The following is a 27,803-nucleotide window of genomic DNA, read 5'->3' as shown; positions in this document are numbered from 1 at the left end:
CAGATGGCAAAAGCTTATCAGGATAGAATAGATACTCAGAATAATCAAGTTTTTGGAAAGGAAAAACCTGAGCAAAGCTCCTGCCCACACAGATGGTAAAACGTAATTGTGACGGTATGGTGAAAGCATACTGTTCGTGTGGCACTTAACAAATCAGTGGAGCACAAGTACAGAAACGCGGAGGCCTAAGATTCTGATATAGACAGGATTTTATAGGATTGGGGAAAGACGTGCAGTTTGACTTAATGAGCTTTTCTCTTCACAGCCAAGTAATGAAGCCCCTGTAAGGGTTTTTTCCAGCTCTACTGGGAATGGAGAATTCTGTTTTGATTTGTCAGATTAGAAGTAGTGAACGAGTACTCAGTTAAAATAGGCATAGCTCTGCTTAACAGCCTCCATAGGAATAGAAAAGTAACTTTCTCTCTTTTTTTTTAAGGTTCCTTGTTTGCTGCTTTGGGTATACGTAATAAGCAGGGATCCTGGTCAGGTCATTTAAGCAAAGGGGATTACAGTATTTGGAAGCAGGCTTTTGGGTAGGTTAAATCACAATGTAGATAAGTTACTTGATCATAGAATTTTGGATCTCAAGAATGGATGTGCCTCATACACAGCGACAGTCAGAAGGTGATTGGTCTCAGGAGAGCTTGCCTGTTACTATGTCCTCCTCACCATTTATCCTGGTCCGCTCTTTGTAGTGATGAGTTTGCCAGCCTAAATAGGGCTGACCTATTTCAGAGTTGAGTTCCTAGAGATATTTTGGGTTAAAAGGTTGGTCTTTTATCCTTTCTAGAACTGGATTAAAGATTTCAGTATTTTCAACAAATGCTTCAGGCTAAGTAGAACGGCAAGGAAACTGTAATAGAACTGGAGATGGCCTGAAATTACCTAATACTTAAAGCTTATTTTTAGTTGAATTTTTATCAGTATAGCTGGTCTTTTCATGCACATTTGACCACAGCTAGTCATACTTAAATTTTTATGAATATTTTTTTTATTCTGGGAGATTTTAGGGAATATATATATTATATATGTATATTATATATATTATATATATGTATATTATATATATAGTATATATATAAATGTTAAGCTCACTTTAAAACCATAGTATCATATTCTTAATGTTATATGAACTTTATTAGGTCTGTCTTAGTTACAACAATCTGAATTCACAGATTATTGAGGATCCAGATCTGTAGAAATGTGTACCTTTCAACCTGAACCAATGATTCTTAAATATTGTAGGAATCCTGACCCCTTTGAAAATTTATAAAAATTCCAGTGCTTTCACTTTCCTTCTAAAAGTATGTGCTTCTCCATGTCTGCTCATTTGTGTGATGGTCTCTTCCTTTCTAAGTGTTTATACACCCATATTTTTGTCTCCCTCCCTGTTACCCTTTAAGACTATTACGGATTTTCTATTATCCACAAAACCCCCAGGTTAGTTACAGCACGGCCAATTCCTTTTTATTTTTTTTTTCCTTAAGATTTTAAAAGTTATCTCTGCACCCACTGTGGGGCTTGAACTTACAACCGCCAGATCACTAGTTGCACGCTGTACTGGCTGAGCCAGCCAGGCACCCCAGCATGGTCAATTCTGATGGGTTTTCTGACACCCTCATGTTACTGAAGTGTGCCTCTCTGCTGTTGTTCGTTGTAAACACAGAGCCAGCATAGCATCTTTTATATCGGTCATTATATTGGTGCTTCTGTCCCTCATCTCTTACCACTTTCTTTAGAAAGTGCCAAGGATGGGTGTTAGTTCATACATACAGAAAGATGATAAAGACCTTGACCAGCAAGTAGATTTGGTCTTTTGAGTCCTGGGCCCTCCTAGTCCCCTCACCCCTGGGAAAAAAACAAAACAAAACAAAACAAAACAAAAACAAGCCCATATTCAGCCTTGAGTGTTCAGCTGGAGCCTCTCAGGCCTTCCCGTCCACAGCTTAGCTAGTTACAGATGGTGCTTGAATTTAGGGAAGAAGCCTTAGTGCCTAGCTGTCTGCCCAGCCCCTCAGAAGTCTTGATTTCTCAGGTGTATGTTTTGTCCTTGTGTGTAGATCAAGCTAAATGGCATGTCTTTAATATCTTACTCTCTTTCATAGGAAAGGTAAAACTACTCCTGAAGGAACTCTGGCTCTGCATCAATACCACACACAGACTACCTGGCGAAGGCAGCAGATGTGTCATAGGTGAGAGAGAAGCTTCAAGAAGAACATTTCATGCATGAAAGTAGAAATGCTTACCAGGGGCATTATATACCTCTAGCTTCTCCTGTGTCCTGAATCTGACGTTGAAAGAGTGAAGTAAACTAGAACGAGTACTTTCAGTTACAGGGCTTCTTTCCCTTCAGCTGGCTTCTAGTCTCTTCCGCAAGTGCAGCTTTCATCAGAGGACATGTGAAGAAGCTGGTGAGACTCACAGTGGGGCGTGTGGGGCAGGAACACGCAGAGGATGGGGAGGCTTTTGATGTTTTCTGAATCATTTCATGAGTGTCATCCACCCATCATTCATCCATCCTGGCTGAAGTTACTTCTGTAACTTCCTCATTCCTTTGGTTGAACTGTTGGCAGCCGATCTACTGCACGTTCACGGTCTCCTGAAAAACACTGGTGTTGTCCCATAAGAAACAGTTTCCTTTCATGCTGTCACGTCAGGTTATTACTCTGCAGCACCATCCGCTGACACATTTTCAGATTTGACTTCATCTGTGGGCTCTCTTGGTCTGTAGGCAGAGCTGTGGCACCTTCTGTCGTGCTCTCAGTTATACTCTACTGGGAATTTAAGATTTGGAAATCGATGTTAGTCCCCCAGAGTGGATAGGGAAAGGTAGCTGTCCTGCTGTCCTGCTGTCCTGCATAAGATATCAAAGTGCTCCTTACTTTTTTTTTCTTTTTTTCACGTAACTGGTTTCTTATGATGAGCTGCATTGAATTCACAGATCATTAAGAATCTAAATCTGTAGAGATGTGTACCGGTTTTTCTTTTTTTTTTATTTTTTTTTAATTTTTATTTATTTATGATAGTCACAGAGAGAGAGAGAGAGGCAGAGACACAGGCAGAGGGAGAAGCAGGCTCCATGCACCGGGAGCCCGATGTGGGATTCGATCCCGGGTCTCCAGAATCGCGCCCTGGGCCAAAGGCAGGCGCCAAACTGCTGCACCACCCAGGGATCCCTGTACCGGTTTTTCCCATAGGCTTCTGAAGGCAGAGTTTCCTCAGAAAACTGTTACCAGGCAAGTTGCTGATTCTCACTTGTGCTTGACTGAGAGCTCATGAAGTTTTGTGACGTGGAGAGAGGTCTGTTGGGTCAATTGTCACGTGCTGCATGGGGCACTGTTGATCCAGGCAGGGGGTAAGGGGTGCCTGCGTCTCCTGAGCCAGCCTCTGCGCTCACAGCCTGTGTATTGGTCTGTTCAGGGAGAAGCAGCCTGGGCTCCTCTTAGCCCGCATCAGTGCCTTAGTAGTCATATTTATCCTGAGCGCTTCATGTTGTTCAAGGTGTGAAAAAGGCTTTCCATTTAGTAATTTCATGTTTTTATTTAAAACAAACTATTTTGAGGGATAAGCGTATTGCATAATGTTAACTTTTTCAAGTAGAAAGGGAAAAAACATGACATCTTTGAAATCTTCAATCTTAAAACATACTTTTTAAAAATTTTTTTTTGTTTTTATATGAGAAATTTTACAAAAACAGTGCAGAGAATTCCCTTAGACTTCTCATCCAGATTCCTCTGAATTTAACCCTTGGCATAAGACTGTTAACCAAGCCAAAACTCACGTGGCTGTCTCCAGTTGTGTGTTATTCCCTGGACCCCCTGTTGCATGTCGCGCCCCCAGTTTGGCAGTTCCTCTGTGTCACTTTGTCCCATGTCTTTCCCACTTTGCAGAGAGGAAGTTTTGTAGGAAGCCTGTCAGTTTTGGCTTGTGTGCTGTTTTCTCATTTAGGTGAAGACTGTATTTACAGCGAGAACTTCACAGTAATGCCCTTGTGCTCTGCTCTGGGAGCGGTTTGGGGGGACGGATGACACGAGGTGGCGGTGGGACTGCTTGTTCGAGGCGGTGTCTGCCTGGTGGCTTCATCGTTAACATTACCATGAATTATCTTGAGAGAGACTCTTGGATACTGCACATAGTCTCTCTCTCTCCTGATCTAGCCCACTGATTTTAGCAGCCACTGACAAAGCCTGTGTGCCATGATTACTACTTAGTCTAATAGTGATTTTGTATTTCTCTCATTCCTTCTACATTAATTAATTGGAGTTTTTTCTTTTGTGCATTATAATTCATAACTACCATTCTTTATTTCATCGTTTAGATTGGTCCAGCTTTGGTTATTGGCACCGTCTTCAGGTTGACTCCTGGGCCCTTGAGGCATACCCCAACCTGTTTTGAGAACTTCTTTCTGCCTCATCAAGATATTTCAGGCCCAGTTGTCAGTCACATCACCAGGGAGTCTTGAGTCCTTATGTAAAACATATTTTTGAAGTTTTCAGGTATGACAAATGGTCATTTCCAGTTATTCCCCAAGACCCAAATATCTTCACTGACAATTCATACCATTGCAGTTCACCAAAATTGAGACACCCCCCTCCCCCCGCCCCCTGACCACTGGCTTTTTCCAATAGTTTTTGTATTGCTTGGTGATCCAAAGATTGTGCGTGACTTGCGTCGAGTCCCATAATTTGAGCATTGTACGAGTATGGTTATTGGGTAGGCTTAACATTGACTGATGTTTGATTGCTTTTCAGACAGAGGAAATTGTGTTCCCTGTCAGGCTCTGCACAAAGCTGTGTCTCCTAATGCTGCTGGTTGTATGGACAGATAGTTGCTGACAGAAGGAGCATGCTGTGCAAGCCTGTTCCCACCATCGCCATGCTTTTCTGCCCCAGTGCCTTGCTGCCCCTGGGCCCCAGGCCTCACCTCCATCTGCCTGTCTGCCTTCCTGTCCTTGTTGTGAGGGAGGTGAGCCTACAGGAAGTGTGTTCAGGCCTTACAGGATAATCTGTAGGAAGGGATTGGTTGCCTTTTCAAAAATGTTTCTGCTTATTTGGATTTATTCAATAAAGCAAGCATATTGAACAGTTCGAATAATTTTTTTTAAGTTTTCTCAATATTCTGGATGTTTGGTATTTACTTTTCTCTTCTATAGAGAAACCTGCCAAAGAGACCCCCGGGCCCACGGAGTCCCAGGACAATGGTGCACCCCCTCCAGCGGGCAGCAGGCCTCTGAAAGCCGCACCTCTGCAGACATGCCTGGCGGAACTGTCCATGGAGATAGAGGGTGACTTCTCTGCATGTAGGCATGTGGGGAAAGAGGGGCCTGGTGGACCCGCTCACCATGATGACCACGTTTCTAATGAGGGCCGGCACCCGGAGCTTCCAGTGCCCCAGAATGACGAGGACATTACTGACTTCTCTGAACGGGATGCCTGTTTCGATGAAGATCTCCAAGCTGCAGTCGACTTCTTCAGACGCCCACCTCCACTCTTGTCTCCCGTGCCATCCCCCCCTCTGGTATCCTTACCACCCCTGAGCACTTTACCTTCTTCGCTCGCACCCGTGAGTTGGCAATCCTGACATGTTAGGCATACCCAGGGAATGGTGCTGCTCAGTGATACACAGGCCAGATTTTACTGGGGATGAATGTGAGAATATAATGGGGCCTGCTAGCGCTCTTTGGATCAATGTGGATCATAGGACATTTTCACTTTGTGTTATGGTGGCATTCTGCATGTCTTTATCCATAGTCCAATTCTAAGTCCCCGTGGAAGGACTGCCTGGCCCCTCACCCAGTGAATGATTTAAGTGCATGTTTGTGGGCATGGAGTTTTCTAGAGATGGGGAATCCATGTATGTAGCATGCAGGCCCACTAACCTATGTTGACCAAACTCCCTACTTTCACTTGATGAATTCATCTTTTGGTGTGTTTGTAGAATGGTTTATTGTAAATTCTTAGGAAGTTAGTCTTGATGAAGCAAGTTTGTATGCTTTTTGGCTTAAGGAGCAGATAAACGCATTGCTCTTTTGAGTTACTCCCTTTAAGGAAGCAGTGCATGTCTGTTCTGTTCCAGGGACTGTGCTGGGCCTGGGGACATGGCTGTTCTATTCCATAGATCCTTGACATAGGCCACGGTTACCACTTGGCTGGATCTTGTGTGGCATTTGGGCAGGATAGGGAGCAGGTGATTGCACAGCCGTGGTAGAAACTGCCAGGCTGGGGAAGCACACCTGCTGGAGAGGACCCACGCCAGAGGGTGGGTTTAGAGGGAGGCCAGGGAGAACAGGGATGCTCTGGGAAGACAGGACCCAGCTCAGTGTTCAGAGGGCGGGGCTGTTTCAGGTGGAGACGCTTTTTACACAGGGTCATGCAACTGGACATGAGCTTGTGCCAGAGAATGTCCACCCTTACCAGGTCTGCAAGGGCTGTCTGTGTCCCTTAGGACTTTCTATTTTATTCTAAGGCAGGGGGAAGTCTTTGGTGGATCCTGAGAAGGGGACTTAATGATAGATTTTCAATTGCAAGTTTCCATTTAGCTGCTGTGTGATCAAGTAGGGAGTGGGGATAGTCTGGCAGAGGCGAGAGCATAGAGGGAACAATCACCGACTTAATCAGCAGCTTCCAGTGTTCTTGACACCTCATTCCTGCAACAGCACTGGGGTTCAGAAGGTGGGGCTCTTCTGAGAAATGCTGAGGGTGAATGAGCAGCATTTGACAGGGTTTTCAGTGTGATGGTTAGGGGGGTGGAGGAGTCAGGGATGCTGGAAAGTAGCAAAGAAAGGAAGCCCTGCGTGGATGGGAAGGTGCTGTGTCAGATGTGGATCCAGGGTATGCATAGGGCCTCCAAGGGGGCACGCAGTTGGATTGTAGACCCACAGGCATGGCACTCAGAAGGAGGCCCTGGTGGGCCCAGACAGAAGAGCACTGTAGCGTTTGGGTGTAACAGATGCCATGGGACTTGAGGTTGTTGAGTGCAGGTGTGTAGAAGAGAATGAGGTTCCAAATGGAATCCTGGGGACCTGTCAACCTGTATGTGACTACATAGGAGGAGAGGAAAGGAGGTCAAAAACAAGTGACAGGACAATGGAGGGAGCCCAAGAACTCAGGGGAGGAAAGCATTTTGTTAGTAGGAGCAAGTGTACATGAACTCTGTTACTCACCAGTCCCCTGTCTCCCTCATGGAACAGGGCCAGACAGTGGAGAGGCCAGCACTTTTGGTGGGCTGTTTAATGGGGGCATTTCTGCCAAGACTGCAGGGGCTACCCAGGGGCCTTCTGGAGCAGAGATGGAGAGCAGGCTGTGTGGGAAGGAGCAGTGTCTGTGTGCATACTGTTGAAAGAAGCAGAGTCTGTCCACTTGGTAGGAGCATCCCAGATGCAGCCTAGGCATGAGGAACTGTAGGTACAAGATATCTACAGGATGTCACCCGAAGTGGTGGCCAGTCCTGCTGGGCTGGAGCTGGACACCTGCAGAGGAGTGGCCTGGAAGCAGGAGGACTAGAGGCTCTGCCTCCAGAGTTGGACACCTTTCATGCCAGGAAATGGGGAGGAATTGCTGGAGAGAGTAGGAATGTCTGGCCCTTTGGAGAATAGTCCTAGGTCTGTTGTGGGAGGAGCGAGCAGTCGGAGTGACGGCAACTCGGGCAGACCACTCAGGGCAAAGGCAAGGCAACTTTGTGCTCAGACTGCACCTTGCCTACCCAGTGGGTTTCAGACGGGGAGCTACCCTCTCCTCAGATGTATTTTAAAGGATTCTTTAGGAATGCATTTAATTGGTGGTTATGCGGAGTCAGTTCAATTAGTATTTAACAAGAATTACTTTTTCAATGCGTTTGATAGATGGGTATGTTTAGTTGGTTTGATTGATATTTAACTAATAAGAATAATTTATTCATTTTTAAGGAAACCTACTTTGGAGAGTATACAGATTCCAGTGATAACGAATCGTCCCATAATAGAAATTCTCCTGAGTCTGTTTCAGAAGATGAGACGTCTGGATCACAGTATTTTGGTTCGTCCAGAAAAAGTAAAGGAAGTAGTGGTACCTGGGAGGAAAAGCCGAAATCACATGAAGCCAGCCAAGCCCTAACTACATTGGAAGTCAACGAAGTGACAACTGTTGGGTTCGGGACATTTACAGCAACACTTCAGCCTTCAGCCACATACTCCTTAGCTCATGAGAAACATTGGATGGTGTCATCTGAATCCACTAGTGGTGGGAGAAGAGGCATTTTAGACGAAGCACAGAGACAGAGAGAGGTTAAGGAGGTGGATAAGTCGGTGCAGACAGAGAACACACTTCACGAACCTATCAGAAACGTGTGTGTGGAGATGTTGTCTGGCAGCCGGGCACAGGGCAGGGGAGCAGCCCCCCAGAAGTCTGACATGTGTTCTTCCCCACTTGGCAAGAGGCCATTCAGTGAGCTCACAGAATCTGAAGGAGAAACCCTACTATCTGAAATGATAGGATCACCCAAATCACAATTTACAAAGTGGACACTAACTAATGATATCCCTCTGGAATCGGATCATATGTCCATTTCTGACCATTTTCAGGGAATGTGTAGAGTACTGGGAAAGGAGAGGGATGTTCCAGGGTTTGTTTTAGGAGCATCACCTGAACCAGAGGACGATACAGGTGACGTGGCGGGTGCCACAGGGCTTGGCATTGACGCCAGGCTTTCTTCCTCTTCTACCTCGGGAACATCGTCTGTCTGCAGTGGCTCCCCGTCTTCCTCTACTGTCAAGTATGCTCATGATCTGCACATTCCTGCCCAAGTTAGCCCCCTGGAACTGCATCACTCTGAACAAAAGTTACAAGCTGAAACCTTGAATGTGCTAGATCTGCAGCCTGAGCCCCCAGAGTGTCCTGCCAGAGAGAACCATCTGGAGAATAGCTTGTGTGCTTTGAGCCCTGAGTTGGGAACATCAAATTTTAATCGGAGTAGCAGTGAGGCCGAGTGCACAAACGTTGTGAAAGGCATGCCCAAAGTCTGTTCGCTTCCACAGTCAGTATTTATAAAAGCTATGAAAGAAGCACAGTGTGGAAGTCAGGGCCCCAGAACTGAGCTCCCCCTCACTCGGGCGGATTCCACACCATTGCTAGAGTCTCAGTGCAGCCTGACCAAGAGTGGATTTGGTTTTGTTAAAAGCCCTTCGTGGCACCATCCTGATCTGTTAAGGAGAGGTGGGGAAGAAAGGCTGAGAGCTAAGTCAGAACATGAACAGAAGACTAACCATCAGGTACAAAAGGCAGTGCCATCCTTAGAAAGTAGAGGATCCACACCCAGGCATGAACATGCTGGAGAAAATAACCCTGTGACGCTCAGAGCTACTGCATCTCTGTTGCCTAACCAAGTGTCAGTGATCACCAAGCAGACCAGGCCCGAGATGGTGTCCAGCACTAGATGGGAGCCCTGGGGGCGGCAGAGGACTGAGCCTGTCTTCACAGCAGCACATGCCAGTCCTGGGGCTGCTCCCACAGCCTCTGTTGCCGGATGTGCCAGAGAAAGAGAGGACACGGCACAGAGTGCCCAGGGGGTGACTGCTACTGAAGGGACCTCACCGCAAGTTTCTGCCTCATGGAGAAAATTAGCATTCAGTTTTCCTAGTGATTCTTTACCAGTTGGAATTTCTCACTGTTCCACAAATAGCAAACTGTCTTTCTCTTCTGAAAACATCCCAGTCCAAAGCCAAAGCATCATGATGGAAGCCTCAGCGCAGGAAGCAGCACGGAAGCAAAGTTTGCTCCTTCATGCCACAGATCTGGACTCATCTGGGCCACATGCAGATGGACCTCCTCCAGCTGCAGAAGTGCCAGTGTCCGGAAGCTTTCCTGCTGACAATGTAGCCTATGGGGGCCCGGGCAGATCTAGTGGGGAGGCCCTGGCCGTCCCAGAGGATGCTCCTCGTGTCCGGCAGAGCCTGAAGGAGCCACCGGAGCTGCCATCTCAGACTCCTGGTGGTGCTTCTCAAGATGCAGGCGCTGCAGGGACCGTTCTTCCATGCACAATTCTCAGAAAAGATGAAGAGACACGTGCTGTCCCCTTGGGTGGCCTCGCCGGGGCCCTGTGTTACACTGGCATTCGGGAGACAGGAGGTGGCGACACAGAAGTGGAGGAGAGTGAGGCACCTAGCTGCAGTGAGGGGGAGAGTGAGCCCGAGGCTGCAATGGGGGACAGACAACAAAGGATGGCCTTTGCTTCCAGAAAAGGTTTAGGAGGTCCAGGTGCTGGTACAGCCGAGCCCAGGCCTTCCGTCGAGGTGGGGTGTCTGACCTCCGCGCTGCAGGATTTCAACATCAGTACCCTGTCAGAGATCGATGGACTCTCCACATCAGAGGTCGTGATGTTTCTTGAAAGTTGTCAGTTAAGAGATTATAGCTCAGGGGACTCTGTGTCAGAATGTTCTAGCAAAGGAACCTTCAATAAAGAAATGAACAAAGATTTAAAGACAGGTGAACTATCAGGAGAAAAATACAGAAAGCAGCTCTGCGAAGAAGAAACACTTGGAACCTCCGAAGAGTGGATTGAATCCGAGGAGGATGACGGTCCCTTGAGCACGAGTCAGCTCACCCGGCAGTCCCTGGATACGCTGTCCGAGGTCCTCACCAGGATTGGACAGGAGCTTCAGACCAGCTGTGGGAGCTCTCCTGGCAAAGATGCTGGTAGTTTACTGCTCTTAAATATGCACGACAGCGTGACGGCTACCCCTGTCAGAGAGCATGCCCCACCTCAGGAGGCGACTGGCTTCCCACCACACCCTTCAGGTACATCGCCTCCAGCCGGCATGGCCAGCAAAGGCTGTTCACCTGCCAGCAGCACCTCGAGTAACAAAGTCACTCTGGGCAGTCCTAAAGGAGATCCCGAGGTCACCAGCCCAGTTTGCGGTGGGGCAGAGGTTATGTCAGAACTAGCAGAGCCCTCACCCCAGCGTTCTGACTCTGCGGCAGGGCCAACCACCGAGGGCAATGCTGAGGATGGGACAGAAACGACATTTCAGTGTCAGATATCAACAGTGACCTCCGAAGTTATAAACGTTCTGATCAATAAGGATCAGAATCTTGTCATTGAGAAGGGGGACCACTGGACCATCATAAATGGGGTAGCTCTCATGCCAAATGTGGACCAGGTCATACTGTGTGACACTCCCGAAGACATCCCTGTTTCCCCAGATCGGGGAGGCCTGGGATCTGGCTTCATTTCCATTACTTCCATAGAGAAGTCCCCAGAGACCGAGCCCCCTGACCCTCCATTTCAGGAGCCGCAGTGCGGTAGCAGCCTGTCCTGTGCCCAAGAGGAGATTTCTAGCAGCAGCCAGAGCACCAACTTTGATAAGAGTCGTTTGCGCAACAGGCCTGTCAAACCTAGTGTGAGGATTAGTTCTGAAATCTACGATCAGAATTTTGAGTCTCAGCCTGTTGCATCTGATCACACATACTTTAACTCAAAACTAGAGCCATTCAGCAAAAATAAGAATCGATCGAAGATTTCAAACAAAGAGCCGTCAAACAAGCCAGCAAAGGCATTGGCATCAAGCCGAGTTGAAACTACTCAGAGTGAAGGTTCTCAGTCGTTTTCAGGGGAAAGAGAGAACACCAAAACTCCGAGAACTCAGACGCAGACCATCCTAGCCAATGCTGACACGTCGACACCTACAGACTGTTCTGATACTCTGAGTAAAATCCGGCAAGAGGTGGGCCCCCCCCTGCCACCCTTGCTCGCTCCTTTGGTCGCTACACCTCCAAGGACTTCGCAACCAGTTTCTCCTCTGATAGCTTCCTCTCCCTCCTCACCTACTTCTCCTATTGGCCAGATGTCCCCCTTATGTGAAATCCCAGTGCCTCCAATGATGTCTCCTTTGCCGGAAGAGCCGGGCTGCCCCTCTCCCCCATGCACATCCCCGTCCCCATCCACCGCACCAGCGGGCGAGAGGATATTGTCATCACCCTTGCAGTTTTGTGCCGCGACCCCAAAGCACGCTCTCCCTGTGCCTGGCCGTCTCCCCACCTTGGCATCTGCACACACGGCTGTGGCCGGACCCCAGGAAAACTCCGTTAAAATCCTTGACACCATGTACCCAGAGTTGTCTGCTAGGGCCCGCACCCTCAACATCCTCAAAGGAAATATCCAGCTTACTCGAGGTACACCTGCGGACCTTAAGAACTTACCAGGGCCAGTCAGCGCCATAACAGGATTCAAGGCAATCACATCGACCTCGACCGCCTTTGTTAAGACGGGGGGCAGCGCTGGGAGTGACTGTCATCAAGATAAGTGCAGAGATGGGGGGACTCGCCAGGATGCAGGTGTGAAAAGGACGTTGTCCACATCCACACCGAGGAGTGCCAAAAGATTGCGGCTGGACAGTGGGTCCCCAGAACCAGAGATGGGGGGTGCCCCTGCAGAAGGAGCCAGCAAGCCCCCTCGGAGGAACCCCTCTCGAGCTGAAGGCATGACAACAGAGGAAGAAAGTTCCCTATTGACTGTCAGTACGGTTTCACAGTTGCCTCCAAACCCAAAAGAAACTGTAGAGTCTCACGACAAAGCCATAGCTGATGCGCTGAAGAAGATCGCAGAGTCGTCTTTTGATCTCTTACCTGTCATTCGGAGTCACGTCTATGTGGGAAACATCTCCAAAAAGCCCGTAATGAGAGATCAAGAAAAGGAAGTTGTTTATGAATTTAGCACAACCAAAAAGGTATGTGACTGCTTTTCTTTAAGTGCGTTAGGAATTGCATGTCCTGAGACACAGGATGTCTGCTTTTAGCAAAGTGGTAGATTACCCTGAACAGAAATTTCATTTCAGAGATCAGCAGTTATCCATACAAATGTGATCTATACTTCGTTTCTAGGTAGCATCTTGTACGCTTTAGATGTGATAAGACATTGGCGATTTGATAATTTGTATTCATCAAATAGCTTAAAATTTGAAGACATAAAAGTATCTGTCAGGACTACAGTTGTATATTTCCCATCAATTCTGGCATGTTTAAAGGCTCAAAATGATTTGCTTCAAAGCGTGGAATTATTCTCCCATAACAGATTCTTTGTTTTCCATGAATAGTGCATACACGTTTGGGAGTCTGAGTGTCTTCCAGAAAGAGCCTGGGGTTTCCCCCGTCCCTCCTTTAATGAATGTCACAATGAAACCGGAACAGATGCTGGCTTCAAGATAGGGACAGTTAAAGTGGGAGGATTGTGCAGGTCCACATACATGGGTTATTAGGACTTCTACAGGGTTTTATTTTCCAAGTATGTCGACACCTTGTGTGGATTATTTTCAGTGCCCCACGGATCCTGCTCTATTGGTTGTCTGCACATCCTTGGAGTCATAATGGTAGAAATAGTGTATATTTTTCTTAGATTACCTACTTTGGCAAAGAATAGAGAGTAGTACAAACTGCTTTGAAAAGATACTTATTTTCACATGAACTAATGGATCAAATTATTTAATTCCCTTCTTTCTAAGTAGGAAGAATGTTGCCCATTTTTAAGATCTAAACAGGATAAATGTGTATAGGGCACATCGGAGTTCAGAAAACAAGAGTGGGAGAAGAATCTGAGTGGGTGTGATACACATACACAGAATTATTTTGGCTAAAACTAAGAAAGTGTATACTTGGTTGGAGTTGTGGCAGCGACTGTAAGCAGGCAGGCGTGTTTGGACATGGCCTCTGGCACCTGCAGGCAGCCTCCTGCTTTGGTCCTCTTGCCCCCCCCCCCCCCCCATACCTGGACAGTGGAGGGGAGGGGAAGCTCACTGGGCTGAGTAAAGCAGATGGCTTGCCACAGTGACTGCTCTCTACTTGCTAATACAGTACATGTTTTATGGTTCTAATAGATACTTAATTTTGTAGCTTTTAGCTATTCTCTAATAGGCAAAAGAAATCAGTGTACATTGCCTTTTCTTTTCTTTTTTTTTTTTCTCCCAATCCAGCATTTAGCTGAGTGCTTGCTTCACTCGATTCTCTCAGAACTAAAAATTCAGAAGATATCTATGGAGCGTAATTACATTCATGCCCTCTGCAGAGTGTATGTGGGTATTTGTCGGCAACTTGGGGACTTGGAAAGAGCTCGCTTGTTTTGCTACAGCCTACTTAAGGAAGGTACGTTTAGATAGTGACGTTTCTATATTGTCAATGTACTACTGCTTTTTTATCTCATTATTATACTGGGAGACCTGTATTTGCAGCTAAGTCATTACTGTGTATCTTTTAAAATCGTGTTAATGTTTGTGCATTTACTAGAGGACATGAAGAGCCTAGCTGTACCAACTGTGCCTGGTTTTCAATGGGAGAATTCCTCATATCAGCACATACGTTTCCACTTGTGTATATAATCGAGGATCTCTCATTACTGCCTGTCTCATTCTAGTGCTGCTGCTGAAAAGTCAGAGATAGGCCACACAGCGTAAGGGACTGAATGTAAAGTCAGTGACAGATCACACTGCGGTGTCACTGGCTGGAAAAGGCAGAAACCCTAAAATAGAGCAGTGAGCCCACAGCGAAAAGAGGAGCAGAGAGAGGTGGATGGAGGGCTCTCCTGGGATCCCCATCTCCCTTCCCCTCTCTCCATCCCCACTAACGGGTCAGATCGGGAGTCATCCTTCGTAAAAGCACATCCTCAGTAGAAACCTTTGTAAACAGGGAAATGATACACAAATGCATTTAATTTCACATCAGAAAGTCTTCTCTTGATGAAGGTCTTTCATCCTAATAGTGTGTTATTCACAGGGCTTGTAAAGCATGTAATGGAATGTGCCCATTGTGTGCAGACCTGTGAATGGGGCTGCCGTCTGTTGCCCTCTTCTTTTCTTTGTTTATTCTTTCGGTCATTGGTGGACTCAATAGTAGTTCACAGGGTGCACGCTGGGCATTAAGGCCTGGACAGCGACCAGAACCAGATGCAGACACGTCTGTGTAGCGGGGCCTTTGTTTGCTGGTCGCATGACACTGTGCATGTGGGGCTCCTTGGAGGTGAGCAGTAACAAGGTGAGCAGCATGGACTCTGCTGGGCCCTCACTGAGGTTCTGTTCTTGTCAAACGCCACCAGCCCACTCTCCTGTCCGGCTTATGGGCCGCAGGTCTCTCCATGGGGAAGCTGACCTTCACATTTCGGGGCTCACAGTAGTTCATGGGTTCCCACAGTCAGTTTTATCCTGCACCCTCCTGGCTTTTCCTTCATGGTGCTAATGCCCCTTTACCTTGTATCCTGAACCCTTCTTATTGCAGTTTCTCCTCCACTAAACTGTGTGCTCTGTAAGGGCAGAGATTTTGTTCTCTCGTCTCCCCAGAAAAAAATGCATTATATGTAGTCATTGAGGATCTGTTGTGTGAGGGACTGTGCTGTGGAAGGGGATTTGTGAGTCTCTGGGGTAGAGAAGCTTTCCTTGTCAGTGGCTTCTGAACTTGAGATATGAAGATGCCAATAAGTGCCTACAAGAAAGTGAGAGAGAAGATGCCAGGCAAATGAAGCAGCACGTGGAGAGGCCCTGGGGTGGGAGGACATAGTACCACACAGACCCCAGATCTCAGAAATCACAGCTCAGAATTGCACAGTGAGCTACTGCTTTGACATAGCCATTCTTTAAACACAAGACCTGACTTCATGCCAAACAGGGTAAAAATCTGTTTTGCCTGGCACAGCCATGTTGCAAAACACTGACAGTTTCTTATAAAAATATTCATTTATTGAATGACCCAGAAATCCCCCTCGTAGGCCCTTAGCTAACCCAAGTAGAGACATACTCTCACCTAGACTGGTACTGAGACACGGCATTTTCATTGGCAGCAGCCCAGAGCTGGAGATAGACGTCCGTCAGTGGGTGAGAGGAGAACATTCAACTGATTGATATGTGCTATCAGTCAGTTGAATACTAGTTAGCCACACAACATGAGGGACTCCAGATATGTGTGGCAACATGGGTGAGTCGTAGAAACACTCTGCTGAGTCACGGAGCCAGACAAAAGAGAGCACGTGCTATCTGAAAGCATTTGAGGAAAGGCAGCTAAATTATGGTGGCAGTGAGCAGATCAGGGTTGTCTGTATCTGGGGTGAAGTGATGCCCTGGGTGGGTTAGACCACGGGAATTTGGGAGGATGGAAATATTTTATGTATTGCTTGTGGTGGGGGTGACATGGACATATTCATTCATCAAAATTCATCAGACTGTATGTGAGCTGCATGTGGGTTAGGTCGATCAAACAAAGCCAAATGTAGGAAAGAACATTTACAGTAGAAGACTGTCATCCATAATGTATACAAACATCTCTTCAAATCAAAAGCCTTTTCTATGTTTCACAGGTGAGTTCTTACAGATGCATAAAAAATAGACTGAATTGACACTTCACAAATGGGAAGGTTCTAGGTTTGTGGAAGTCTGAAGAGCTAAGTTTGCCTTTACTTCACATTTTGAATTCTGTGGCTCTTTTCATACTACAGTGGGGTATATCTGGGTATTATGTTTCAATTTTAATTAAAGAGGGTTTGCTAAAGGGAAGGAGTTGTGGGAGAAAGAAGCAGGGCCTCATCAGGCACCTACCTCCCTTCAGTGTTAGGAGGCCTTACAAGGCACTAGTGAAATTATTAAAATGTGGGGACGCCTGGGTGGCTTAGTGGTTGGGTGTCTGCCTTTGGCTCAGGGCATGATCTCAGTCCCGGGATCGGGTCCTGTGTCGGCCTCCTTTTGAGGAGCCTGCCTCTCTCTGTGTCTCTCATGAATAAAATAAAATAAAATCTTAAAAAAAAAAAAAAGAAATTATTAAAATGTATTCTTAGCTTGTAATTTATTCACTTGGTCAGACATAAAGGTTTATTGTCTTTTTTCTCATAGATTTTCCAGAGTCTGAAAAATTGACTTTGTTCATTGCAAACATGTGGCATGATATATTTATTTCCCAATCGGTGATTAATAAGGCAATGCAGTTGGTTGCCAGGCAACGTGCTAAAGGAGAGGTTCGGAACTGTTTGAGAGCCTTTCTCAACTGGGAAAAGGTGAGGTGTTTTTTGTTTTTGTTTTTGTTTTTGTTTTTTTTTAATTTCTAAATCATCAGACCTTGCTTGTAGCTCTTGCATTCAGTTTTGTATTTACTGTTGAATTAGTTTATGAACATTTGAGAGATACAACTCTTATTATTAGATCCTTTAAAAATACCACTTTAGCCTAAGTGCAAGCATTTAGTTTGGAAAATATGCATGAGGCACTTTGGGAAGAATTACAGATGTAGGTGTTGTGTTCATTTAACAAGAGTATATCTTGTTCACTGTTTATAACTGATGAGGTCCATGTATGATGTATGTGTATGTATGTGTGTAGTGCATCTGCAGGGCTCGAAGGTGAGAAATGCCATTTCAACTCCTTCCTGGTTGATTTTTCTCAATGTAATATTCTCTACTTTTCTTTTTAGTTGATGACATTTTTATTTAAGTATTTTGTTCCTGTGAGTTCTTTTCCCTTTTTTTATTATTTTCTTTGCTAAGTGCTGATATACCTACTGTCTAGATTGGTGTTCTTTTCTATCACGGCTGTTTATCTAGTGAGAATCTTTGGAGGTTGAGTTGGCAACCACTGTTGTCACTACAGGGGTACACACTAAGAAGAGATGTTGAATTCAGTGAGGGGTTGACCTTGATTGGTTTTTATTTTTTATTTGTTTATTTGGAAAGAGAGAGCGTGTGTGCGTGCGCGCATGTGGGTGCAGGAGGAGAGGGAGAGAGAATTTTTTTTTTTTTTTTTTTTTTTTTAAGAAAGAGAGACTGAGCCAGCGAGATGTAGGAGGGGCACAGGGGAGAGGGAGAGAGAATCCCAAGTTGACTCTGATGTGGGGCTTGATCCCACATGATCCCACGACCTTGAGATCTTGACCTGAGCTGAAATCAAGAGTCAGATGCCCAACTGACTGAGCCACAGAGGTGCCCGGACTTCTAATTTCTTACAGAAAGTAAAGGAAAGGACTCTTGATGAACACAAAATAAGGAAATATTGAAAACCAAGTCTGTAATCATCTCTTTAGCAACTCCTCTATACGAATCCGAGTGTAGTCCTGGGAGCACTGTCCGATTCCAGTCAGCCACTTAGAAGACCCCTTCCACCTCCTGTCACTGTTGGCCACAGTCCCACCCCTTCCCACTACCTGCAGGGCTCCTCCCCCAGGTTCCTGCAGGCGGACTTGCATCTGCTTAGTCCTGCTTGTGCACTGAGGATAAAACCAGATATGACAATTTGATGATAAAAGATTTTATAAAGAGAATAGAATTTTAATAAATGTATTTGCTTTATATCATGTCAAATAAAAATATAAAGTCAAAGTATAAAAAATGAGTAATACTTGGGCTAGAAATTACCTGGGTTACAATGAAAAAGACTTCCAGATCTTCTGTCACAGAATTCAGTAGATCCAATAGATAAAATGAGTAGAATCAGTGGAATTCAATAATATAAAATGTAAACCTGAAGAGTATGTATTTCTTTGTGTGTCTGTATCACATTTACAAAACCAGTCCTGATCTTGGCCACACACACACAAAAAAAACCCTTAATTTTTAAAAAGTAAAGATTCCATACTCAAAATTCTCTGGTAGTAATTCAGTGAAACAGATTCCATAAACATTACTTGAAAGTTGGCATACATGTTGCTGGACAATCTGGGAATAAAAAGGAACTCAAAATTAAAATCAGTGTTTTAAAAGTTATTGAGGGGATCCCTGGGTGGCTCAGGGGTTTAGTGTCTGCCTTTGGCCTGGGGCGTGATCCTGGAGTCCCGGGAACAAGTCCCATGTTGGTCTTCCTGCATGGAGCCTGCTTCTTCATCTGCCTCTGTTTCTGTGTGTCTCATGAATAAATCAATTAAATAAATAAATAAATAAATAAATAAATAAATAATAAAGTCATTGAAAAGGAAAACCCTTCGTACTAAAGATCTCTAGTTTTTGCAAGATTTATTAAGATAGTTTCAATGTTTTCATTATTAAATAAATAATAATAAAATGCCTGATAAAGATTTTAAAAAATAAATGTCTGAGAAAAGGAATAGAGTTTAATGAAGCAGAGAACAAAAAACACATAGAAAAAAAACCCATTGCCTAAGAAATAGTAACAAAACAGCTCCTAGGTCAGACTAATGAAAAAAAAAAAAGAGAGAAACTATTGAGGATTTCAAAAACAAGAAAGAAAACAGACTCCAGATGTAGGAGGAAGGTTGAGAAGACCACCACCCTCGACTCTAGTGCAGGATTGGAAGCTGAGGATGATTTCTTAGCAAAATAAAAATGATCAAACTGGGTTTCAGAGATGGAACACTTGAAACCAGTTGTTTTGATTATCATGAAAGAAGTGGAAATGTTGATAAAAAACTTACTGTATAAAAAGCATGTGTAGATTACATCTGAATTTTACCTAATCTTTTGAAGAACCAAATAATTCCCAGTCTTTGGCAAGTATATGAAAAGAGTAAAAGCTTTCTGTTTATTTTTTATTTGTTGACTATTATTACTTTCTTATGTAGGCTCCACGACCAGTGTGTAGCCTAGTGTGGGGCTTGAACTCAAGACCCTGAGTTCAAGACCTCAGCTAAGATCAAGAATTTGGACATTCACCCAACTGAGCCACCCAGGCACCCCTCTTTATTTTTAATAACAAAACCCAATTTAAAAAAATTGCACAAGTAAGAAAAAATTATAAATCCACTGCTAGTTCTTTGTTTAAGAGAAGTCAATTAATGTCCATACAAAGACATGTTACATGCACGTTCATAGTAGCATTATCCCGTGTAGCCTGAGACTGGAATAGCCCAGATGTCTGTCAGGAGGTGAGTAGATAAATGGATTGGTCCATCATGTAAAGGATAATCCTCAGCAACAGGAAGGAGTGTTCATCGATTGGTAGGTATAAGAGTGCAGGTACCTATCAGCACACATCTACAACTGTGAAAGAAGCCAGACAGAGGAGTCTAGTAGTAGCTGATTCAATTGTATGAATTTCTACGAAAAGACTGATAACTAAAGTCAGAGGATGATAGAATTTGAAGAACTTTTTTAAAGTTTAAAAAATGTTATTATAACTTTATAACTTTAATTTTCTAATTTGAGATAATAAAAACTTGTGTTTCTGTCGGGATTGCAGCTAATCTCCTTTCTACCTGACTAGATTATGCATCCTGCCTGCAGCCTTTTTTTTTTTTTTTTTAAGATTTTATTTGAGAGAGAGCACACAAGTGTGGAAGCACAGGCAAAGTGAGAGGGAGAAAGAGTCTCAACTACAAAACCCAACTGGGGGCTCGACCTTAGGACCTTGAGATCATGACCTGAGCCCAACCCAAGAGTTGGCTGTTTAAGTTGACTCCAGGCTTGGAGCTTTTTTTATCTGGCCTACCAACCTCTGTGCTTATAATCGTTTTAGGACAAGTGTTATGATTAAGATAAACATAGTTCCTTATTCAAATACAACTTTTAAAAAGTGTCTTTTGAGGCACCTGGGTGGCCTAGCAGTTGATTGTCTGCCTTTGGCTCAGGTCATGATCCCAGGATTCTGGGATCGAATCCTGCATTGGGCTCCCTGCATGGAGCCTGCTTCTCCCTCTACCTGTGTCTCTACCTCTCTTTGTGTGTGTCTCATGAATAAATAAGTAATATCTTAAAAAAAAAAAAAAAGTGTTTAAAATTAAATGGTTATTCATCTGATGCTTGTAACGCTCTGAGATTACTAACACAAGATCTGTAACATTTGAAACTCTGAATTATATTTTGTTTTTTTCCTTTTTTCATTTGCTAGAATGCTCCTGTGGATGTGGGTTTCATGGTTTCTAAGCTGCTTTTGACCATACAGTTGTGTCCAAAAACAGAGTTTCAGTCCAGTGAAAAATTTGGTGAAGACTTAAGTGATAACACTTGGGAGTACATATTTGCCATTGATCTGCTTTGTTGCCATCAGAAGTGGATTTGGACACATGATAACATTATAAGGTACAGGGCTGTTTTGCTAACTGAAAGTTGGGTTCTTGAATTGGATGGTAGCTGGTCGAATGGTTGCTGACTTGTGGTTTGAATAGTTACTGCTGTTGAAGGCCACTGAAACATGTACAAGTGACATTTTGATTTGGGTAAGAGTTGGTAAAACTCCAATTAAAGGATTTGTATTATTATCATGTCCCCTTGCTAATTTATGTGTTTGTGGTGGCTGTAACTTCTTTTCATTGTATTCTGCTGGTGCTGTCTCTCCCTTAAGGAGCATGACACTGGTGAAGGAGGGGTTTGGATTCACTGGCACATCACCAGCTCACAGAGCAGTGCCCACAAAGGGAAGTAGTGTAGGAGGAAGCATCATGATCATATCTTCACATTCAAATACTCTGGGAAACCCATGTGAGCAGACATATTAAGAGCTCCAGGTTAGCAGCTTTTCTCACCTGGGTTTCAGGAGAGAACTAAGTGTCGGGCATCTGTTTTATGTAATGAGTCCGCTTTCCTCTGTGCATGGGAATTCTTCACTAGCTATGTACCATCTTTGGGAGAATGGAGAAAATGATCACACACATGACTTCCACAGATCTTAGTTTTCTTGGGACCTCGACTGAGAAAGGCTGGTTGAAAGGAGTTTATGGCATTAAAAAGGATTCACAAAGGATTGATGGTCCATATCCTGGAGATACTTGAATGTGTTCTGTGGGAAACTCTGCTCTCTTTCTTTCCTCTTTAACACTAGGGACATATTACTTCTCTAAATGTCAAGCGATAGGGAATTGAATTATGGTTCTTCTGTATAATGAAATACTGCCATATTAAAGTAACTAGCTGTAAGTGGATGTTTAAGCATTGACAACGCGTGAGGGTCTCTCAGTGCTTCTTCCTTCGCTCACCGGGGAGTGGTGGGGCGGTCTGTCGCGTGTATGTAAGGTATGAGTGCCTCCTGTGGGCCTTGTCCCTGACTCTTCATTCGTGGGGCCCAGCAGGTAGGATGACTAATCAGCCCACCAGGAGTGGTTCTTGGTAGAGGTGCTCTGCCCAGGTCCCCCGGCTGGGTCAGGATCTCTGCCTAAGCAGCTCCAGGCCCAGATCGTGCAGCACTGTGGTCACCTTCACCACGTGTTTACATACACGCATGTAGAGAAGCACATGGAAAGACAAATCCAGGATTAGTTGAGTAATATCTGAAAATGTATTTGGGGTGCTTTTAATTTACCTTTTTCTTCTGTGTGTTAGCATTTAACTTTTCTTTATTTTTTAAAGATTGTATTTATTTATTCATGAGAGACACATAGAGAGAGAGGCAGAGACACAGGCAGAGGGAGAAGAAGGCTCCCTGCGGGGACCCTGATGCGGGACTTCATCCCAGGACCCCAGGATCATGACCTGAGCCAAAGGCAGATGCTCAACCCCAGGCGCCCTGGCATTTTAACATTTCTAATACTATAAATACCATATAAGAAGTAAATACACTTTTGAAAGAAGAGAAAGCAAAGAGGGGCCAGCAGTGTTTGCAGTCAGTAGCGAGTCTACAGTGTGGTTGTTTCCTCTGAGCTCCTTGCTCTGCTCCTCCGAGCTATAGAGGTCTCTGGAGGTCTCAGTGAAGATCCTGACTGCCACTTCTTCCAGTTCTGTGACTTGGGGACAGTGTTTGGCATCTCTACTCGGAGCCTTGTATAAAGGGTGAAAATAGAATCAAGATGCAAGCATGAGTATCTATAGCCTCATTTAAGCCAGTGTGGGCCCAAATATCTGGAATAGTTGGAGAGTGTATAAGCTTCCAGTGTCTGTTCTCATTTTACCCTAAGAAGTTACATCTTCAGAAGACCCTTTTTTGGGCACCTGGCTGGCTCAGTAGAGCAGACAATTCTTAATCCCAGGGTTGTCAGTTCAAGCCCCACATTGGGCATGGAGCCTACTTAAAAATAAGTAAATAAATTTTTAGAAGTCCCTCTTCTTTATTAATTGTCTCTTATGGACCATTTATAAGTTGTTAATATTGGACTGATGGTGGATGTGCATACTTTTCATGTTCATGTACATAAATAAACATATATATATATATATATGCTGTTGTTTTCTAGTAAAGAGCTGTGGCCTGTAATGGATAAGTGGATAAAATACAGGAAAGGACACGCGAACATCGCATATACTCCTGATATTATTATAGCATCGATACTGAGGCTGATTGGTGAGTTGTCTGTTTTATGAAGTGTTTTCTTCTTGACCATGTCCTGGTGGGGGAACAAAGCTATGAAACGTCACTGGAATCACTGATCTGACACCACTAGAGTAGATGCTTTGTCGCTTCCTTCTCCTCACTTGATCTTTCTTTATAAATTAATGTTTTCTCCCACTTTGTCAGAGATGAAGTCTTCATGCTGGGACACTATACGTGTGATTACATGTGCGCTGCTCAGTTCCTGCCACTCACACACACCGTGAACACCCTGACATGAGGGTGATGCACACACCCAGGCAGAACTGTGGTCAGTGACACTCGAGTCTCGTTGGGTTTCTGAGGCCCACCACCTCCGCCTCACAGCTGCTTCTCTATTGGCCCAGGCAGGTTCACATTCTGTAACTTCATGACTGGGCCCTGGCTCTGTTTTCCTCCAAGCCCATATACAGAGATTAAAATTCTCATTTATTTTTTTTTAATTTTTATTTTTTTAAAGATTTTATTTATTTATTCATGAGAGACACACACACACACACAGAGAGGCAGAGACACGGACAGAGGGAGAAGCAGGCTCCATGCAGGAAGCCTGATGTGGGACTCGATCCCAGGTCTCCAGGATCAGGCACTGGGCTGAAGGCGGCCCTAAACTGCTGAGCCACCTGGGCTGCCCTAAAGTCCTTATTTAAATGAGGCGTAGATTCTTTTCTATCCTTGATGAGCAGGACCGCAATGGCTTTTTGAGTCTGCTCCCCATCACCTGCATATTTTTATTTTTTATTTTTACTTCTTTTTTCCTCCTTGCCTAATTTCTGACAAGTTGCTCTCTAGGCTCTGCAGAATTATCAGTGATCTATTAATTTTTGGAAGACTTTCCTTACTTTGAACTGACTTCTCTATCTGCAGCATGTATTCCTTGCCCCTGGGACACAGCATCGAGATCGAGGCTCCTCTGAGACCTGTGTTGTAAGCCCCTCAGGTCCTAGGAAGTTCTCACCATGAGTTTTGAATATCTTGGAGTTTAATTAATTAGAACTTCAAGATAGCACCACTTGAAATTAGGCTTCCAAATACTAAATTATGTAAGTCAGTCCCATAAATAGGTTTGTTATGACTTGTATATCCGGGCTAGTTTTGTTACTGTATCATTAAATAGGTACTCCTACTCTCAAGGAAGACCTCTGATTTCACTGGATATAACCAGAAATACGCTTGGAGTGAAGTTACCAAATGGAGAGTGTGTGTGCCAAATGATTGGTAGAGACGGTGGGGGAATTAGAAGAGATGCCCGCAAAGATAGGGGGGTAGAAGTGGAAGTGAGTGAACTGCTCTGTGGGGGACCATCTCAAACTATAGTTTGCAGAATTCCTTATTTTGTGATGCCTTGAACAATTTTAGCCCTAATCCAGAAGCACTAAGGACCCCTCAGGGGCAGGGACACATTTTCAACATCCACTGGCATCTGGATGTCTGCGGTCTGCTTTTAATAGCATCTTCTCTCACAGATTAAAGAAAAATGTTCATACTTGGAACTGACATTTTAAATTACAAAACCTTCTTGAAAATTTAAAAAATTGGGTAATGTTAAATTCATAAATACATTTATTGACCTAGATAAAATATCATCGGAATTTTGAAAACATGAAACTTCTTGAAGTCTTGAAGAGCTCTTCAAAACTTTTGAAGTATTGAAGAACACTTATAAAATATGGTGTGATTTTTGCTGCTGTTGTTTGCAAACGTGTCTGTTTACATATGTACTGGTCATAATAGGAGGAGACGGGTGTGGGAGAGTGGAAAGCTGAGCTGCTGGTGACTTCCACACAGTCCTTTGCATCTGTGGTGGAAGGTCAGCCTCATGTGTCATTCTCCCCTGCAGTTGGCTTTCAGAATTCTTCCGCATTTTGGCTGGTCATGCAAATGGCCTGAGAAGCTTTTTAGAAAATAAGTGTGGCTACACACATAATTAGTCATATATGATAATTTGTATATTATGGGAATAATTGATAACATATAGTTAATAGTATTGCAGGTTAAAATGATAATATGTAAATACTGAATGTGATCCAGAGGAGATGGTGATGGTGAAAGTAAGAGCAGAACCAGGCCTGGCGAGCCCTTTTTGGTCTGCAGATGTGCCTGGGAGGCTGAGCTAACATGTATGACTGAGCTCTGTGTGGAGAGGGCTCCTGTGAGTCACTGGTGGCACAACTTTGCCTGCTCTGGCTGGCTGAAGCATTATTGCTGGGTGATGGGGTGCCAAGGGTGGTAAGCAGACACAGGTGAGACCTGCTGGCAGTTCTAAGGAATCCCTTCAGGGTCAGGTGTACATGGCCCCTTCTGCACACCTGTCCGATTTGGAGTTTGAACTGTTTGTAAGAAGAAACCCTGTAGAGAACCTTCTTGCAGCTTCCAAAGCTAATACTCACTGAAGAATTTAGTAAGTAAATTGCTAGGACAGGATTTAATAATAATGACCGAAGTCATCATTTACAAAATAAAGGTGTTGTGTTTATTCTGATTTCCAGATTCGCAAAACCCTAACTGGATTTTCACTCCAAGGGAAATAAAAGATGCTTTCTGTCAGAACAGTTCAGTGTTTCTGATGTTGGATAGGGATGTGAATATTGCTGTTAGTGGGGGGCCATGTATGATTATTAGATGGGGTTCTTCTCACATCCTTGAACGATGATGTGTTAGAGCATTCTGTAGACTGTTTGCATTGCTCTAGATTTGGGGGCCTCAGAGAAGTGATGCAACCTGCTTCACTCTGCTTGTTTCGGGGCCGACGTGAGGCTTGGGAGGTTCAGCCCTTGTCTGAGGTCACCCCCTGGGGTGGCAGCAGAGCTGAGACCAAAGTTTGCATGCTGCTAAATTGAGTTCAGTGCCCTCGGAGAGCCTATTAACCCCCACTATGGCCCACCTGGTATTGCCCGGAGCCTAGAAGCTAGGATAACGCGGTTTCCCACAGCAGGGTTTTGCAGGGCTAGCTGAAGTAGCCATTGTCAGTTTGTACCCAGTCTCTTCCGAGGCCTGTCGCCTTTGTTCTGAAATGATCTCAACTCATTTTTCCCTTACTCTGCACCTGTGATCTGAATGAAATCCCTGAGTGGCCCCAGGTCACCTTCTCTGCAGGCCCCCAGCTGCCCTCACACTTCCTGGGTGCTGTGAAATGTTGTTTCTGACATGGAGATGAGGTGCATGTTTCTTACTTGTATTTTAATATGGCTGAGCCACCTGGAGTCACATGCCTTCTGTAGGAGGACTTTTCTTCCCATGTATGGAGCAAATTTGTCTATCATCTTCGTCATCATATATGTAAGCCCCCCCCCCCCCCCATCTCCATGTTGTGATTTCCTCTTACTTTACTCCGGATAGCTCCATTAATTTAAATAGCTTGTAAAATCCAATTTGTTATGCATTTTTAATTGAAAGAACAGGAGCCATTATAACAGGGTTCTCTATTATCTGGGAATACACATCCCAGGGCTGAAAGAAGCCCATTTCTGTGTTTGGCACACACCCCATCCCTGTCTGTACTATCCGTTACATATTGAACACCCTAGTAGACTGTGTCGGAGGACAGATCTGGCTAACAGTTTGATAGAATTAGAAGCAGATAATTGATCAATAAGTGAAATTCCTGATCTCTGAAGGACATTACTTTTCAGCCTCAATGAAGGATTTCCCAGGAAATTACCCAGGTGTTTATATTTTCATCCTGGGATTGAAATTTTCCAGGGATTCATCCATCAGTGGGAATTGACCAAGTCTCTAGCAACATTCTGGTTGCACAGAACCAGCCCTGAGTGGGTTTTTCTCGGGGATACTAAGAGGGAGCCCAGTGGCCTAGGTTCACATACAACCCCGAGGACATGTGCGATATTGAGAAAAATGTGGACACAGAAAGGAGATTGCAGGGCATATCGTAAGAACCCAGGAAAAGAATCTGGATAAGAGTGCATCTGGGTATGTCCCAGAGTCCTCTCTGTATAAGAGATGAGGGGTATGAGGCCTCGTCTTGAGGGAGGGATGGGGGCCTCTGCTTTGAAGCAAGTTTGTATCCAGAGACCCTTGGAAGAAAGGAAGTATCCGGGTGAGTGGAGGCTAGCCAGGGGGCAGAATGTGGTTTGCTGCAGCCTTCAGTTGGAGTTACCTCCCCAGCTGCTTCTGTCCCTCCACGTTGTATCTGTGAGGTGTTAACATATTCAAAATTTAAAATAACATTTAGCTTTTCATTTAAAATCAGTAATAACCAACATTAACATAAAGGACATTCTCAGTGAAAGATATTTCCCCAACCACAGTAACCAGAGGATGGGCACGTTACCTTGTTGCAGACCTCTTTCCTGTCTGGATTCATGGCCCTGTCTGATCTGCACTCAGGCTCTTGCAGTGTTGTTCAGTTGAAGTGTATGAAGGAAATCCAGTTTTATATGGGACTGGTAAAAGGAGAGGAGTATTTTAATAGCTTTTTCAGATCATTGTGGCTATTCCTCTTTGATGTTGCATTAAAATTCCCCAAGGGGTAGCTTCTTGAAGGCTGAATGTGTAGTGTGAGGTGTGACCCTTACCAGGGGGCCTTCCTGCTTCACTGCCAGTTGGTCTCCGGTGCACGTTGAAGAGGCTGTCTGCCCATTCATGATTCTGTGACATGCACTGCTCA

At 44.6% G+C, this 27,803-nt stretch overlaps 1 protein-coding gene across 2 annotated transcripts in view; it reads left to right on the top strand.

Annotated features, from left to right (window-relative positions):
* ICE1 (interactor of little elongation complex ELL subunit 1) overlaps positions 1-27,803 on the top strand; it is a 58,606-nt gene that overhangs the window by 27,573 nt on the left and 3,230 nt on the right. The window contains exons 11-17 of one of the 2 annotated variants that reach the window (XM_072807377.1): positions 2,106-2,192; positions 5,153-5,562; positions 7,904-12,697; positions 13,937-14,105; positions 16,832-16,992; positions 20,768-20,958; positions 23,043-23,149. In XM_072807377.1, coding sequence (XP_072663478.1) covers positions 2,106-2,192; positions 5,153-5,562; positions 7,904-12,697; positions 13,937-14,105; positions 16,832-16,992; positions 20,768-20,958; positions 23,043-23,149 — 5,919 coding nt within the window. The remainder of the gene's footprint in view (positions 1-2,105; positions 2,193-5,152; positions 5,563-7,903; positions 12,698-13,936; positions 14,106-16,831; positions 16,993-20,767; positions 20,959-23,042; positions 23,150-27,803) is intronic. The other variant, XM_072807376.1, reaches the window with a different exon arrangement.

This window comes from Canis lupus, chromosome 31 (genome assembly GCF_048164855.1).
Source record: "Canis lupus baileyi chromosome 31, mCanLup2.hap1, whole genome shotgun sequence".
NCBI lineage: Eukaryota > Metazoa > Chordata > Mammalia > Carnivora > Canidae > Canis > Canis lupus.
The sequence above is the reverse complement of the archived record's forward strand: the minus strand, read 5'-3'. Positions and strand labels throughout refer to the sequence as shown.